Raw genomic sequence first — 15,356 nt, 5'->3', positions numbered from 1 at the left:
TGCGAAGAAAGTGTGGAGATTTTGGGGCCGTTTAGTTGCAGTGATGCAAAGGTGTATGGAAGCGAGCAGTATAAGAATATTGAAAGGATGAAAGAAACGTAATGAAAAACGGGGATATGTAAAGTAAGATTTTTTTTATAGATAAATAAAAACGGACTTGCCTTCGTTCCGGACTTTTTGACAGTTCTGTTTCATAATCCTTTTAGTTCTGTTCATATTTTCTTAGGTTTAGAATAGGATGGGGAGAGGATGCTCGTTTCGCTACCTAAAATCAGTCGAGGATGAGGGAGAATAGCAATGAGAGAATGAGGTCCTAATAGATGTTGTGTCCATCTTAAATATAAATAATTTATTAATCCGTTACATAAACTTCATTCCAAATACAAATAAAATAGTTAAAAAAATTAATACATTAGAAATAAAAACATTTAAAGCAACGTTTCTTAAATATTCAAGCACTTAACAAGTTCAAGCCATGGATATTGCTTCAAATATTGTACTCTCAAAATAACAAACATGGCTCTTACTTAAAATAAAATTTGGCACTATTGCACTTATCCATATAAACTTTATATTCTCCCTCTCTCATAGTAAAGCATAGAAAAATAACTATGATATTCCACTAAGGCAAGTTTTCCTAATCACTATTCAAGATTAATTGATGGTTACGACCATCTTCGTTAGTTATCGCCAAGTTAACTTAAGAGAATTGAACACAGTATTGATTGACAACAAGAAAAACAACCAAATGAAGATTCGTTTAGGCGTAGGCGTACCATGGTTGCCGCCGGACCCACCTCAACTTCCCATGAGTCTGGGCGTGGATTTTCACGCTGGCGCTTTCAGCCGCGCGTACTGTTTCTTTCACACTCTGCATGAGGTTCTGGGCGTTGCCTTCCAACATCTCCGTGGCTTCGCGATCCTCTTCAGAACCTAAACGAACCAAAATTAGACTCTTGCCCCTTTTCGAATTCAAACAAACGAAAAGACCACTAAAAGCGTACGCACCTTTCTTGGGCTTCCCTTTCTCTACGTAAGCATACACCCAAAAAGCATTATTTACAAAGCCCAAATCGCCCTCTCCCCTCACTTACCCTGTGCCCCTAACATCGTCGCCTTCACTGTACTCAAAATCTTCAGCTGCGTCGCGATCGTCGGGATCCTCTCGCAGACTTGGAGCAAATTCGTCCGGATCCTCTTGTCCGTGCACTCCCTAGCCAACTGTTTAGCTATACGTGTGACATCATTGCTAGCATCAGCGATAGCTTTAGCAGTAGCGATGAGTTCGCGTTTGCTGCCTTTATCGTCGTTGTGTACGAGCTCGGAGAGGCGTGCCATGAGTACCGCCATCCTCTTGGCGGCGGCGATGAGTTCGTTGTCTTTGGCCGACCATTGGCGTACTTCGTGGTGAAGACTGTGAGCGGCAACCTAAAACCAACGTGTGAGTGTTGGTTGAAAGAACGGTGGATTCGTACCATGATGGGTTGGCTGGAGCTGGGGGCGTGTCTGAACACGTCGTCTTCGTCGTCGGTCTCTGGAGGAGGTGGTCGCATGGGGGCACCATCGTGCGGGAGTGGAGGACGTGGTGGTGCCATCTCTACACAGTACGTACAGTTATTAATGTGTCAAGAGTGAAAAGAGAGTTTTAGCATGCGAGCCATGACAATTACCATCTTCTAAAATATATTCCGGGATAAAACTGTAATATCCTGGATGCATGAAACAACAAATTGAAGTTAATTAGTTTTCAATGGATAACAAAGCGATCAACTAGCAACAAGCCAACTATATACATGCTTAGTTAGTCAACATGCTCTCTCAAACTCAGCATTACCTGGCTCACGATAAGTGCTGGGGATAAGTTCTTGACATAGCAAGTCGGAATTATCCCCTGACGCACCAAATAGAAGAAAAAAATTAGAAAAGAGAAAATCTCATATACAAAAAAAAACTATAATCATTGCCGATACCTCTCGCCCATTTGGGCAATGGACTGACGCGTCCGTGCTGATGAGGTGTGGGGCTCAATGCCCCCGAATCTCTGCCTGGTGTCGGTGTATTTCTTAGCGGTTCGCCAACTACAAATTTTAGCCTTAAGAAAGCCGTTATTCTACAGCGTTCAGAAAAATTATGTACAAAACAAAAAGTGCACGTGTAGTGTAATAATGAACTCTGTTATGTAAAAATAATAATAATAAGGTTAAATCCAATCCCGATACCTTTGTCAATAAAGTAACTGTTGGGAGCGGGTTCTGTAAGAATTGATAAGAGATAAGTTAAGTGATTAGAACGAGGCAAAGGGGGAAACTGACCTAGATTCAAGGAATTGATGTTCGGAAGCGGCGGCAGCTCCGGGTTGATTTGCACGGCCTTGCGGACCTCTCCGACGGCGTTCAGCAGCTGAAATCACCAATGGGAGTTAAAGAGAGAAGACACGTGACCGTGAAAACGAATCAGACGCCCAAATAGCGTCCACGTGACGGCGGCAGCGAATCAGAAGGCGCAGTTCTGACCAAATGGCGTTCACGTGATCGTGAGAACGAATCAGAAGGCTCTATTTTCAAAAAAGGGCGATGCCGTGACGGTGGGAGCGAATCAGAAGTCGCCAAATGATGATCACGTGACGGACGCGAACGACTCAAGAATAACTTTGTAAGTTTATCATATTATGAGTAAGTAATTGAGTCATAATTTCGTGAGATCACCGATTTAGTTTTAGATGCACTAAGTAAAGGAAATTTATGTTTATCGTAAAGTAAATAAACAATCTGTAAACTATTCGTTTATAGGCCATAAAATTATTGACACGTTGTTAATTTGGACTAAGTGGCTAGTTAAATAATAGCAGTCTTTTTAACTACAAAATGAAGAGAAAAAAACAACAAAAAAACGTTCTAAAATGCAGTGCCGAAAACGCGACGTTGGCGTTATACAACATTCCCATTACGCAACACCTCATTAAATATTAACCTTTAGCATACCTACTCAATATACAGAGTGGGCGAAATATGAGTGAAAGGTACCAATATCTAAACCATTTCATTGAAAAACAAACACAACGTGTGATCCCCCGTCTAAATTTGGCAAAATCATCCATTTCTAGTGGGAGTCCCCCAAGGATCTACTTTAGGCCCGTTTCTATTCACTATAGTATCCCAAGTTGTCATACCGCTTTATTGGAATCCCTCCACCTGGACACGGCAGTGGAGTCCGCCGGGTTCACCGCCACCGACTTGGCATCCTGTACCATTGGTGGTACCGTCCCCTGGAGCGCATCTGACGCTCTATTCACATCATCGATGAAGTTAGGATCCTCAGAGTTATCACTTTCCTGCTTCGCCACCAACAAAACTCGATTGGCCAATCTCGCAATCGCCGAGGTGTTATCCACCATCTTCTGGGGCTGCTTGTTCTTAATCGCCTCCTCGCACAAGAACGTGTGCTTCCTCATCTGCTCCTCCGACGCCCTGATAAAATCAGCCGAATCCGTCGCTTCGTCGCACAAATTCCTCATCTTCGTCAGCGTATCCGCATACTGCTGCCTTAAATTCTCAAAATGCTCATCCGCCGCTTTACTCGTGGGATAATTCATCCTGATACTCCCCGCCGACACCAACTGCGGCGTCAAACTCTCCACTTGGTTCGCCGAGCTTTGTAAAGCTTCGGCGAGTTTCTTGTTGCCATAACTTCCTCCGGCTGCCACCATCCTGGCGGTTTTCACCGCGCGATTCGTAAACTGTTGAAGATTAGCTGCCTTGTCGGAGAAGTTCTGGTCGCGGTTGGGAATACCCTCTGGGGCCAACACCGCTTCGGTGAACTGCTTAAGAGGAGTGACGATGTCGATGAAGTCTTCGACGACACGGTTCACCACCGCTTGGTTGATGCGTTCTTTTAGCTCGTGGAGTTTCTGGGAAAGTTTGCGAGCGATTTCTTGGGCTTCGGGGGTGTTGCCTTTGCCTTGGGCGCAGAGGTCGGCGAGTTCGCGGGAGAGGCCATCCACTTCTTCGCAGAGTTGGAGGATCTCGGCCTTCTGGACGCCTGGCAGGCCCTCCGCCACCTGGCAATAAAAAAAAGAGAATTTTTATTTGTTGTAATTTTACGAAAGCGCGTGGTTATAAATATGAGGATTAAAATAAAAGTAAATTTGTGGGGTTAATAATAGGCCTGGCAACAAGACAAATGTTGGCTGTCCTGCTGCCAGTAAAATACGACTTTTACTACTAATTGCATTGGGCGTAAATAAATTTTCCATTCAATACTTTTGATGAAAAAGATCAAAAACTCTTAAAATTATAGGCCTGTAAAGTGAGCAAGACTATGTTGGCAGCACTGTCACCTATAGAATTTGATTGACATACTCTGAATTCCAAAGCCTCCCATTGTCCGCAACTAAACCATATAAAAAACAAAGCTAGCCATGACTTTGAAGCTGAAAAAAAATTGAAAAACCACCCGACTTTACATAACGTGAACCATCAATTGTTCATCCAGGGCTACCAATACCTCGTCGAAAGTCATGGCCAGCTTATTTTACGCGGTCAACGGTTTAGTAGTCACCCCGTATACTACAGAATTCCCGCAAATTAAAAATCAATACCCGCCGACTAATTTAGAAGCGCTCGTTGCAGTTCTCTGATATTTACCTTTTCAAGAAAAACCGCACGATTTATGTCAAGACTTGAGCGGTGCCATAAAAAGACACATCCGTTTCTGTCATAAATCAATCTCAATGTAATTAGACCGACTTTAATTGGAGTGGCGGCAGAAATTCTTGGCTTGTTATGATTTACAAGAGATAACAAGTTGTTTACCAACAAATATAAACAATTTTGCCGTTTTCATGTCGTGCATACAGAAAAAAATCGCATTATTATAATTTTGTGCTGTTGCCAACAAACGAAATTACAGCTTTATTATGAACCAATTTCGCAACACCTCCAAGTCTATTTTATAACAGGAAAAACAGACTATTTTTAGAACAGTTCGGACCATTTACTTTGTTTTTCGGAAAATCTCGATTGACGCGGATGAGTCACACCGGTCGTAAAAAACTAATTGAAAAAGTAAATTCGATACTGAAAGCCACAAAAAGTGAATACGAAAATTAAGTAGGCAGTGGTAGCACTAAAAAAATTGAAAACCCACACCTGGAATGAAATTTCGTGTTCAAAATCTCACCCATAGCGTGCTTGATTTTTTCCTGATGATACTGCCGTCAGTATTATTGAGGTTCGACTGTATGTAATCAATTTGTTTCAACTGTGACCTTGCCCTTAATTCCTTAATTTGTTTAATTTAAACAGACGACAAATTGGCATCAAATATTTACCCAAATTAAACATAATAAACCTGACCTACATCTTTATCATTTTGGCAGCACTGCAGCGACCTTGACACTCACCTTTCTCCCCTCCTCCACGATCAGCGCGATAGCTCTTCGCCCCAATCCCTTATCGTCTTGTCCCGGATTTGACAACCACTTCCGGGCTTGTTCCAACCTGCAAACCACCATTAACAACCTATTTAAAAAAAAAAAAAAACGTATCAACTAACCGTCCTTGAACTGTATGCGCGGTTTGTTGCAGCCCCGCCTTATCAACCGCGACGACGGCATTCAAGACCGCCTGTTGTAATTGTCCTAGTTTTTCCTTAATTCCTCTAGCTAGAGATTCCGCTTGGGGCGTCGTCCCTTTGCCGTCTTGTCTCAACTCGCAGAGAGCGTCCGTCATGGTGGTCAAATCCGAGCATAATTTATTGATGGTGTGGGCGTCTTGGGGGAGACACCGCTCGGCGACTTTCTGAGCCGCTTCGATGATCTGGCGAAGAGATTTCTCCCCGATTCCGCCCCTGACAGCTGTGGGGTCAAGTAACCAATCGTTAGCAGTGTTGATTTTGTTTTGGATGGCGTTCTGGAGCTTCTTCAGCACCGTGAGATTGTCCAAATCTGATTGTTCTTCGTCGTAGCTCGTGAGTTGGAGGACCCGAATGATTTCGTTGATCTCATCGGTCATTCTCTGGGCGAGATAGTTGCGGTTTTCGATGGCTTCTTCGGCGCGTTTTCCCCCTTGGGAGACAATCTGGATGTAGATCTTCATGGAGCAGATGAGGATGGGGGCGAGAGTTTTGACTTGTTCCAAGCATCGGACTAAGATTTCTGAGTGGACTTGGTGGGTGAGCTCCTTCTCGCGGGCGCTCACCTCCCTGCTGACTTTACTGAGACAGGGACTCAGGTCTCTCAGGAACTGAACCAGCTCATCCAGAGTCTCGATCACTTCAGCTACGGCTAAGTAATCGAGGACTCTGTGGCATTCTCTGATGATTTTCCTGACTTCGGACTCGTCGAAACAAAGAAGAAGAGCTGAGGTGGCTTGGAGGATCCCCCCGCTGCCTTCAATCAGCCGTTTTCTAGCCGGTGAGGAGTAAGGGTCTGATTTGAGCATGCTGCTTGCTTCCTCCAAGAGCTTGGAGGAGCGCTCGACGCGCACCAGAGCCGCCGGCATGTCCTGGCGGAGAATGGGGTCATCCGAACTGTTGATTGTCTCTCTTCCCACTTTGACAAGGTTGGAGACAGCATTACTGACACTTCGGACAGGCTGCTCCAAATCGGGCATTGGAATTCCATCTTCAGCTTCTTCATGAAGAATTACCAATTTAGAAACCTGCAAGAAATGCGTTAATTTATGTTGAACAGATGCGGTTTTTGAAGTGGGCGTAACCCTAGGCGAGATAAGACTGAATAAATTTGACACAATGGGAGACATAACCTTATAAGGAGTCGTAAAATTCACACACACCCGTCGCGACGGGGCGCCCCCACAGCCCCCATGCGCCCCCGAAACTCGAAAAACTCCACTTTTCACCCCCAGACATTCTCAATTTTGACAGCACTTCTTTCAATTGTTCAGGCACACCCTCTGGATTTTCCCAACGACCGGAAGTCCCAAGCCGGAAGCTACTTGATTTATCTCAGCGAATTTGTTAAAGCCACCCACGACTTAAGATATCAATTAGTTTTTAAATGAATTTAGTCATTTAATTTTTACCTGTTGTGCAACGGGCTCCAAAATAGATTCGATTGTTTTCGTGTGGAAAACTGGCATTTTCACTGGTTTCTTTTAAACTAATTAATAACAAACACTGGCACGTAACTAAACAATCGGAACCTTCTAAGGAATGATCGTAAACCAAACGATAAACACAAGAAATTAATAGCGATTTATAAATAAACCCAACTCACCTTGACGCGCCACCTGGCGGCCGTGGCAAAAACGTGGGAACAAGCCAATCAGGTGCGAGCGTGGGCGCGCGGAATTCGAATCAAGTGGGACAGAATCTGATTAAAAGCGCTTCCGGCGGTTCCCAGAAGGTGACAAACAGGAAGAGGCTTGATAAGCGGAGAAAGATGAGTAAGAATTTGGGGAAATTTGCAATGTTTAGTTACCGTAAAGTAGTTTCTACAGTAGAATCTACAAACTGAGGACATTTTCAACAGATACAGTAAAACCCCCGAAGATCGAATTTTTTACTGAAAAATATTTTCTGGTAATTATCAATCCTCCGCAATTTTGTCCCCTTATCGAATTTACAATTCTTCACAACTGCCAATGATTGCTACTTCCTCCCACCCTATCAACTTCCTCAGGAACTGATAAGGGTCAAGTTCGTCCAGACTCCCAGTCGTGACCCAAAGATGAACCTGTTTACTCTCTTTTGCGCCCTCTTATTCATTTTTGAAACCCTTTCGGCAAGGTTCCAATCTTTGTGTCCTCCAGTTACCCTCACCAATGGTAGAGTTAGATACAGACAAAGGGGGCGCATCGCTCGGTTTCTGTGCAGTACAGGATACATGTTAGCTGGAGACAGATACAGTGTGTGCACTGGTGGAAAGTGGGACAATGTGGCTTCAAGATGTGTTCGTAAGTTGGTACAACTGTTAAGAATGTTAGTAACATTGTTATTGACAGGAGCGAGCTGTAAAGACGCTAAACCACCACCGAACGGATTGATTTATCCGTCTTACAGTGGGGCTGTTTTGAATTTCTATTGCAAGACTGGATTCGAATTAAGGGGGAAGAATATCACTTATTGCGATGGGGTGAAGTGGGACAATACTCTTCCCAGTTGCTTACGTATGTAGAAAAACCTTCAAGTTTTATTTCTTCTAAGCTCCGCCTCTTTCTCTTATTCCAGCCTCTAAGACCCTCCCTCCGCTCTTTTGTGATTTTGAACAAGAAAACCTCTGTGGTTGGAACCACGATCTCAACCACGATTTTGATTGGATTCGTTTTAACTACGCCACGCCCAGTGGTTCTATTGGTACAGGTCCTAGTTACGACCACACTAAAGGGCGAGGCAAAGATGGTTACTACATGTACATCGAATCATCAGCGCGTAACGTCAATGACCACGCCCGTCTTATTTCCCCCGTCTACGAAAAAACCAATGACACAGCCTGTTTTGAGTTCTACTACCACATGTATGGATCCACCACTGGAAGTTTGCGGGTGTATCTTAAAAAGATTGACGCCCCTTGGTCGTTATATGACCACAAGGCGCTTTTCGTCAAGAATGGGAACCAAGGAGACAGGTGGTATCGAGGTTTTATAAACCTAGGCGTGGTCAATAATGAATTTCAGGTTGTTTGATTGGTTGAATCCTGACATTATCTAATTCTTTTTTTCTAGATTATCGTAGAGGGAGTTCGTGGGAAGAGCTACGTGAGCGACATCGCCATTGATGACGTCAGACTCATCCTGAACTGTATACCAGAGAACGAACTGATGGATGAAGAAACCACTACGTAAGTACCTCCTTTCTGTGTTCGAAAATCACAAACCACGCCCCTTTAGGGAGTTTGCTTCGTCCGAAACACCAATCACCGTCGAGTCGTGCGAAAATCGCTGCAATACCAACGACACCCGCAACGTTAATTGGCTGATAACATGCGACTGCGACGAAAGCTGTTACGAACGCAATCGATGTTGTCCCGACTACTTCGATTTCTGCATAGCTGCTTCAACCGGATTGGACGAAACAACAACGGAATACAGTAGTAGCACTGTTACTATTGAAGAAACAACACGACAAACCACGCCTTCAACTCCGGCCGAAACACCATACGTACCCCCCAAAACCACGCCCTTTATTACAACTGTGGCCCCGCCTACCAGAAAGTTGACCTCGTATCATTTCGAAAAGAGAAACGAGTCAAAGATTATTTACGTGAAACCGGAGGATAGCGACGTGGTTGAAGTTCCAGTCGAGCCTACAGAAGAGTCGATCAAAGAAAACGAAGTTGTTAATGATTATGAGAGTGATAAGAGTTTTCATCAGAAGATTCAAGTTGCGACTGATGTTCAGGAGAGTAATACTAGAACTATTGTTTTTTCAGTTGGGGTGGTTTTTGGTGTTTTGGTCGCTATGGTTGGTACGGCTTTTCTTGCACGGAGGTACCAATTTTGTAATTGTAAAAGAATGAGACTGAATAACTCGTCGAATGGTGATAGTCAGAGTGATGTGAGGTTTTTGACAAGTGATGAAATGTTGGATTTTAGTTTGGCGGGTGATTATGACTCGCTGTGAAGGAATAATGAGTATCCAGAGTGTGTAATAAAGTTTTAAGATGTTCTTAAGTTCTTTGCCTACTTAATTCTCGTTTTTTTTGGCGCGAAGTTTGAAAATAAGTGATCAAAAAAACTATAAATATTTTATTAAATCATCTGTGCTCTGATATTTACAATGTACAATAAAATCTTCATCTTCATAACTGAAATATTAAAAATGTCTTATACTATATTAATATTTATATAAAAATCCAAAACAGGTATTTATAAACAAGCTGTATGCGCCACAACGTCCATATTTTGTAAATGAAAGAACCTCGACGAAAAAACAAGTGGAATAAAATCACAGCCGTCGAACGTTTAAATTTTCCCAAAACTGAAAACTTTTTCCGAAATGAAAATTTAGCAACTCCCTCTCCCCTGTATTGTACAAAATATGAACAACATTCCGACACCGACCCGTTTACAAACACTCTAAAAGTAAAAATAATGAAGAAAAAAAAACCACTTCTACTAAACTATGTATAAAGCAGAGTATTATCCTTAAGAGACAGGAGATTTCCTATTGGTGTTTCTTTTAATCTACGGTGAATCAGCAAAAAGGCACCTATCAGCCGATAACGAAAAAATTAGGCACTTTCCAACACGATTGCACTCTTCATTTCTTCTCCTCGCTCTTCTTTTCCTCGCTTTTCACCACTTCTCCGTTCGTATTCGAGCTCTCTTCTTTCTTCGTTTGATTGTCTTCCTTCTTGTCTTGTTTCGGTGGCGGCGACTCTTTCGCTGGAGGCGACAACGGCGCCTTTTTCGCCTCTTTCGATTCGATTGCCGCTTTATTCACAGCTGCCTCGTTTTTGATTTCTTTTACCCTGTTTTGTGTTAGTTTTTCCACGGCGTTTTGAAGACTCTTTTCGTTTTTGCCGCCGGATTCTTTACTCTTTTTTATAGGTGCCGGTTGGGACTTGAAAGAAGAAGAGGTCGTGGTTGTGGTACTACTGCTGCCGGAGGAGGTTCTGGACAAACTTTGCAGGCCCAACTGCTCCGAAGTCGGCAACTTCAGAGACGGTTGCTGAAAAAAGAAAAATTACTAAAGTTTGAAAATTCACCACTCATTTCAATTCGTTACCTGTGGACTATGGGGTTGCGCCATTCCCCCCAATTTGGGGCTTGTGGGCCCCACCAGATCAAAGTTCTTCCTTTGAGTGAGCTCCATGCTCAGCCCCGGGGGCGAAAACGGCATACTCTGTCCATAAAATAACGTGTGGTACGCCGCCATCATCCTCGGATCGTAAGGAGGGAAGCCCGGGTGTCCCGTGGGGTACAAAAATTGATTGGGGTTGACCGTCGGCGATGTTAAATTCGGAATAAACGGATTCGACGGCGTGAAATTAAGATTCAACTTGTCTCTTTTGGTTGGGGGTGACGACGGGACTTTAATCGACGTCGTCTTCGGCGAATGGGGGCTCTTTGGGGACTTCCTTTCGGTTTTAGGAGAGTTCTGGATCTTAAGAGGGTTGAAAATGGACACGGAACTAGTGTTGATTTTTAAGTCACTATTGGAGTTGCTCAGGGACGTTGTTTCGGGGGCTTTTTCCGAGATCGGTTTCAGGGTTTTGGGATCGATTTTCACGATGGAGTGCTTCTTGATCTCGCCTTTGGGGAGGCCCTCCTGCTTCTCCTTATCCTAGAACAAGAATTTAAGTCACTATCGGGAGAACTCGACTTGTTACCTTCTCAGGGCTGACGTGGACTTGGTACATCGGTTTGACCCCCGACGCGGGGTTTCCCAGGTACCGCGGCAAGTTGTTCCTCATCTTAAAAAACTTCGCGGGTCGCACGTTCTTCAAGTCTCCGTACTTGGGATCAATCGGTTTATTAACATTCGCTTTGGCGATCTGCGAGTTCCAGCTCTTGGGCGGGTCCCTCAGCGTCTTATACCCAATAGGCGTGCTGGGTTTGGTTTTGATCGTTTTGGTTGGTTGCGGCGGGGGAAGCGGGATGGGCTTGATTTCAGTTGAGCAAATCGGTTTATCGGTTTTCACAACCAAGCTCACGCTCGGTTTGGGGACTGCGATAACCGGTTTAGGCATATAACAAGGTTTCGTGGGGGGTTTAGGCGTGCCAGGTCTGATAATGGGTTTAGGTTCTTCGAGTTTCTCAGGCTCGGGGGGTTTGGGGAGGGCGTGTTTCTTCAGAGGGTGGTTATTGGACAGGTTGTGGAGGCCGAGGGAGTGGTTGAGGATGGTTTGTTTTTGGTGCTTCGGGGGAGGTTGTGGGGGCGGGTCGGTTTTTCGTTTGACGCCCTTGTCGTCTTCTTTTGGGGTCTTGTCACTTTCACTGGGTTTTATTGTACTTTCGGTGGGTTTGCACTCGGGTTTAGGGTCCGGTAACTCTTTTTTATTCACTTTGTTGTTTTCCACGACCGGAACAACTTCGGGTTTGTAATTATTATTATTTACAAGTTCTAGAGCCTCGTCTTGGACGATGGACATTTCACCGTTTTCACTTATCCGCAGCTGGACTTCCTTCCAATTATTGTTGTTTGTCTTTTCCTCTTTCACTTCTAGTTTCAGCCGCTTCGCTGTGTACTCGTAAATCCGGTAACTGAGTTCCAAGGGGGCTTTCCGTTTCCACGAATAAATATACGCAACGTCCACCAGCGTCAGCGTCGAGATAAGGCAATCTTGATTGTACAGAATATCTACATGGTGGATATCCAACAGTCCGTATTTCGCCCGGATAAGTTTCTGGAGGTGCCCCACTGAGACAGCTGCCGGACAACGGAGGTACCGCGCCGACTCGCGACAGCCGTGGTAGCACATCGTCAGCGAAATAGACTCGTCTGGGGGTACGATATGTTGGTAGGCAGCCCCCATCTGATCGGGCGTGGGCTTGGCGTCAGGGTGCCCCGCGTAGAAGTCTCTCCTCCTCTGGATCTCATCTAAAACAGTTGAAAGTCATGGGGGTACTTTAAGGCGGCGCTACTCACTTTGGAAGAGTCTTGGAACCAGTTTGTAGACGACATCTTGTAAAGTCTTGTCCGCGCGGATGTTGAGAAGGGGCTTAGTCTTGTGGACTTGCACATCACAAACTGGACAGTATTTATTGGTCTCGAGATACTTGACGATGCAGCTCCTGCAAACTACAAGGGGGTTATACCGCCAGGGTTGGTCCAAGGGGGCTTACATGAGTGTAAACATTCAATGATGGTGGTGGCATCAATGAAATAACCTTTACAGAGTTTACAGGTTAGGTGTTGGTTGAGGTCGCTAATAGCTGGTTTTTTCGCTCGGTGCATCGTCCCAAGCTATCCCATAAGCCTCCTCACATGATGGTACAGCGACTCGGCCATAATTCACCCATATTGCTGGGTCCTGACCTACAAAGCACCAACACACTTTTCCGACGAGGAGGCACTGCCAACACTGCGGAAACTCATCGCGAAGCCATCCAAAACACCAAAACCATCCAATTCCCACAAATATTATTGTTTACTTCTAAATTAATTATTTGACAGACGGACCTTGGTTAGGTTTGACAGATTTATGAAAATGGCGTCACTTGGGGATATTTTCAGTTTTGGAACGAGCGGTTGGTTAATTGCCGAAGGCCCAAAAAGGAAACGATGCGGAATTCGTCGGTTTAGGTGATCAAAGCGGAATTGCGAAAGAAACCATTTGGAAAATGCTTCAAAGCTTCGTTGAAAAATGCCACCAAATCAAACGCATTTAGTTGTTGCTGCCAACCTGAAAACTGACGTCGCGCTAGGGGGATTTGGGGCCGAAAGTCCCCAAATTGGGTTCAAAGTTTTAGAAAAAAACGCGTTTTAAAAACATTTCCAGAATAGTGATAACTTGGTGCCAACATAATATACCGGTTGAAATTGCAATTACCATAATAAATTTCAAGCTTACTGTTTTCCCTTCTTAGATTCGCAAAATTTGCACAGCCCCGGGATGGGCTGTTGTTTGTATTACTGCGTTTTTAAAAATTTCTTAGCTTTTGCCTAAAATTCAGTTATAAAAATAATTTTGATGGAACTAAAATCCCTAAGTTTAAGTTTTAAACCTTCAAAAACTCAAAAATTCTAATTTTGAAGAATAAATTATAAACTGGACGAGGCCAAATTAATTTGTTTTGTGATTTTAAGAAGCAAGTTCGAGAAAACGGTCCAACATCAGAAAGAATTTTAAAATTTAGTACCAACTTAACCAACTGAAATCCCTGGTTAGTCTCCCTTAAAGTCTTCCGGGGTCAGAGACGCACATTGTCAAAATAGCGGGGTAGTGAAACTCCCACCACTGCTTCTTTTGTACAATTTTTATTGTTTCCTTACGAAAAATATTTAATACACCAATAATAAAATTGAAAAACAAAACAAAAAACAGAATCGTCTACGCTGATTGGAAAAACGGAATTGTTGAGAAAATACTATTCGGATGAATTCAACTAAAAGGTCTGTTCTTATTGTTGTGCCGCGTTCTGCACTTGCGTGGTGTTCTGAGAATTCATCGCGATGTCCTTCATGTGTTTCTCGACGACTTTCTTAATATAATTATACTCTTTGCTTTTGGTGTCTCCTCTGATATTCTCGATTTGATAAGGTGGGCTGATTATGACCTCCTGATTCCAGACGACGATCTCTGAATTCCTCCACCGAACTTCTTTTATTGTTTTGGCGATTGCTATGAACAAACTCTGTCCTTCTGAAGAAACGTTTGCTGAGATTGCTTGTAAAATTCGACGCTTTTTATCAACTTGATTCCGTACTCTCGTGTTTAACTACAACAAAACCACTGAAAAAAGCGTTAAAAACGCGAGACTTACTCACCCTCTGCAAGTTTAACGATTGTGGAACTTCTGGCAGAGAAGTCACCTCTTTTTTCACCTGTAATTCACTAACCAACGAAAGATTGACAAAGTGGACATCATTTAATTTAGAATCACCGCTTGAAGACGTACATTCTGCGATTAATTAAGGAAACAACATGATTGAAAGGACTTAACCTAATTGTGCAAAATGGGGGCTCAAACATGAAAAGGATACTCAGTATTAATATTTTGACTTGGGGGTCAAATGCCATCACCTCCCCTTCGATTTCTGTGTTATAACATGTCCTGCACCACACTGTACTACCTATTGAAAAATAATCTAAAACGGCAGCCATTTCGCAAATACGACCACTGATTTAGGGATTTTTGCCGCTCGCGAATCTGGGGGGCAAAGTTGCCAATCGACGGGCAAGAGCGGCGACTGCTTTACCGACATGACGGAAAATTGAGCGGAACGCGGAAACTGTTTGATTCTAGTAAATTTAGGCAATAACGCCCAAAATCTAGAATTTGAAAAACATTAAATTTAGTTTCAGCGAATAAATATTTACAAAATTAATTAAATTAACCGTCACAAAAGGGTTATTTTTCCAACTTATACAATCACGCGCGCATCGAACCAAGTGCAGTTTTATTTACCTTCTAATTTGGTTATTTGTTGGCGTAGGAGAAAAATTAAAACAGTTTTGGATTGTGCTTGAAATTCTGCGTTAAGTGAGCATCAATAATTCACGCTTGATTCGCAAATAAGCAAGATATTGACGGAAATAAATTTTCAGACAGTCCATTTTAAGGAGCTATTTAGGCTCGAAATCGTGGTTTAATACCTTTGAGTTGTACATTAATCGAAAGAGCAACTCGAAATCTATCAACTGGCCAAATCTCTGATCAATAGGGCAATAGGTTTACGAGGGCCGATCAAAAAACGAAAAATTGAAAATTTTTCATCGATTGAGAGCC

The 15,356-nt window shown here is 43.4% G+C and overlaps 4 protein-coding genes across 12 annotated transcripts; 1 reads left to right on the top strand and 3 right to left on the bottom strand.

The window, feature by feature from the left end:
* Positions 1–334: 334 nt before the first annotated feature.
* Vinc (vinculin) lies at positions 335–7,249 on the bottom strand. Of its 9 annotated transcripts, XM_088031754.1 has the most exons (13): positions 7,044–7,249; positions 5,554–6,659; positions 5,402–5,498; positions 3,170–4,057; positions 2,313–2,400; positions 2,220–2,252; positions 1,971–2,078; positions 1,835–1,891; positions 1,671–1,709; positions 1,476–1,597; positions 1,095–1,428; positions 1,009–1,029; positions 335–933 (listed from the first exon to the last, which is right to left on the bottom strand). In XM_088031754.1, exons 1-13 carry the CDS (start codon positions 7,098–7,100, stop codon positions 761–763), a joined length of 3,123 nt encoding a protein of 1,040 aa, XP_087887880.1. In that variant the 5' UTR covers positions 7,101–7,249; the 3' UTR covers positions 335–760. The 9 variants fall into 9 exon arrangements, with proteins under 9 accessions (XP_087887880.1, XP_087887881.1, XP_087887883.1 ...); XM_088031755.1 differs by lacking the exon at positions 1,009–1,029; XM_088031757.1 differs by lacking the exon at positions 1,671–1,709.
* A 382-nt stretch (positions 7,250–7,631) lies between these two features.
* On the top strand, positions 7,632–9,649 carry LOC148177144 (uncharacterized). Its single transcript, XM_088031843.1, has 5 exons — positions 7,632–7,916; positions 7,965–8,129; positions 8,191–8,636; positions 8,685–8,800; positions 8,850–9,649. The coding sequence occupies exons 1-5, from the start codon at positions 7,691–7,693 to the stop codon at positions 9,580–9,582; spliced, it is 1,686 nt and encodes a 561-aa protein (XP_087887969.1). The 5' UTR covers positions 7,632–7,690; the 3' UTR covers positions 9,583–9,649.
* A 43-nt stretch (positions 9,650–9,692) lies between these two features.
* LOC148177143 (uncharacterized) lies at positions 9,693–13,348 on the bottom strand. Its single transcript, XM_088031842.1, has 5 exons — positions 12,750–13,348; positions 12,553–12,705; positions 11,294–12,504; positions 10,690–11,247; positions 9,693–10,632 (listed from the first exon to the last, which is right to left on the bottom strand). Exons 1-5 carry the CDS (start codon positions 12,859–12,861, stop codon positions 10,222–10,224), a joined length of 2,445 nt encoding a protein of 814 aa, XP_087887968.1. The 5' UTR covers positions 12,862–13,348; the 3' UTR covers positions 9,693–10,221.
* Positions 13,349–13,868: 520 nt separating this feature from the next.
* Positions 13,869–14,790, bottom strand: LOC148177142 (protein LSM12 homolog A-like). The gene is made up of 3 exons (XM_088031844.1): positions 14,611–14,790; positions 14,395–14,528; positions 13,869–14,345 (listed from the first exon to the last, which is right to left on the bottom strand). The coding sequence occupies exons 1-3, from the start codon at positions 14,729–14,731 to the stop codon at positions 14,028–14,030; spliced, it is 573 nt and encodes a 190-aa protein (XP_087887970.1). The 5' UTR covers positions 14,732–14,790; the 3' UTR covers positions 13,869–14,027.
* Positions 14,791–15,356: the final 566 nt, after the last annotated feature.

This window comes from Gnatocerus cornutus, chromosome 3, assembly GCF_029298725.1.
Source record: "Gnatocerus cornutus isolate USDA-ARS CGAHR chromosome 3, icGnaCorn1.1, whole genome shotgun sequence".
Taxonomy (NCBI): Eukaryota; Metazoa; Arthropoda; class Insecta; order Coleoptera; family Tenebrionidae; genus Gnatocerus; species Gnatocerus cornutus.
The sequence above is the reverse complement of the archived record's forward strand: the minus strand, read 5'-3'. Positions and strand labels throughout refer to the sequence as shown.

Bases quoted from the DNA above. Each gene is read 5' to 3' on its own strand.
- Vinc (XM_088031754.1), bottom strand. From the start codon at position 7,100: ATGCCAGTTTTCCACACGAAAACAATCGAATCTATTTTGGAGCCCGTT. The intron at 5,499-5,553 runs GTTAGTTGATAC...GGTGGTTTGCAG, and splicing joins GCGCATACAGTTCAAGGACG to GTTGGAACAAGCCCGGAAGT. The intron at 1,030-1,094 runs GTAAGTGAGGGG...ATGCTTACGTAG, and splicing joins GACGATGTTAGGGGCACAGG to AGAAAGGGAAGCCCAAGAAA.
- LOC148177144 (XM_088031843.1), top strand. From the start codon at position 7,691: ATGAACCTGTTTACTCTCTTTTGCGCCCTCTTATTCATTTTTGAAACC. The intron at 8,637-8,684 runs GTTGTTTGATTG...CTTTTTTTCTAG, and splicing joins TGGTCAATAATGAATTTCAG to ATTATCGTAGAGGGAGTTCG. The intron at 8,801-8,849 runs GTAAGTACCTCC...ACGCCCCTTTAG, and splicing joins ATGGATGAAGAAACCACTAC to GGAGTTTGCTTCGTCCGAAA.
- LOC148177143 (XM_088031842.1), bottom strand. From the start codon at position 12,861: ATGCACCGAGCGAAAAAACCAGCTATTAGCGACCTCAACCAACACCTA. The intron at 11,248-11,293 runs GTAACAAGTCGA...TTCTTGTTCTAG, and splicing joins TCCACGTCAGCCCTGAGAAG to GATAAGGAGAAGCAGGAGGG. The intron at 10,633-10,689 runs GTAACGAATTGA...TTCTTTTTTCAG, and splicing joins CGCAACCCCATAGTCCACAG to CAACCGTCTCTGAAGTTGCC.
- LOC148177142 (XM_088031844.1), bottom strand. From the start codon at position 14,731: ATGGCTGCCGTTTTAGATTATTTTTCAATAGGTAGTACAGTGTGGTGC. The intron at 14,529-14,610 runs GTATCCTTTTCA...AATTAATCGCAG, and splicing joins AGTCAAAATATTAATACTGA to AATGTACGTCTTCAAGCGGT. The intron at 14,346-14,394 runs GTGAGTAAGTCT...GTTTTGTTGTAG, and splicing joins AATCGTTAAACTTGCAGAGG to TTAAACACGAGAGTACGGAA.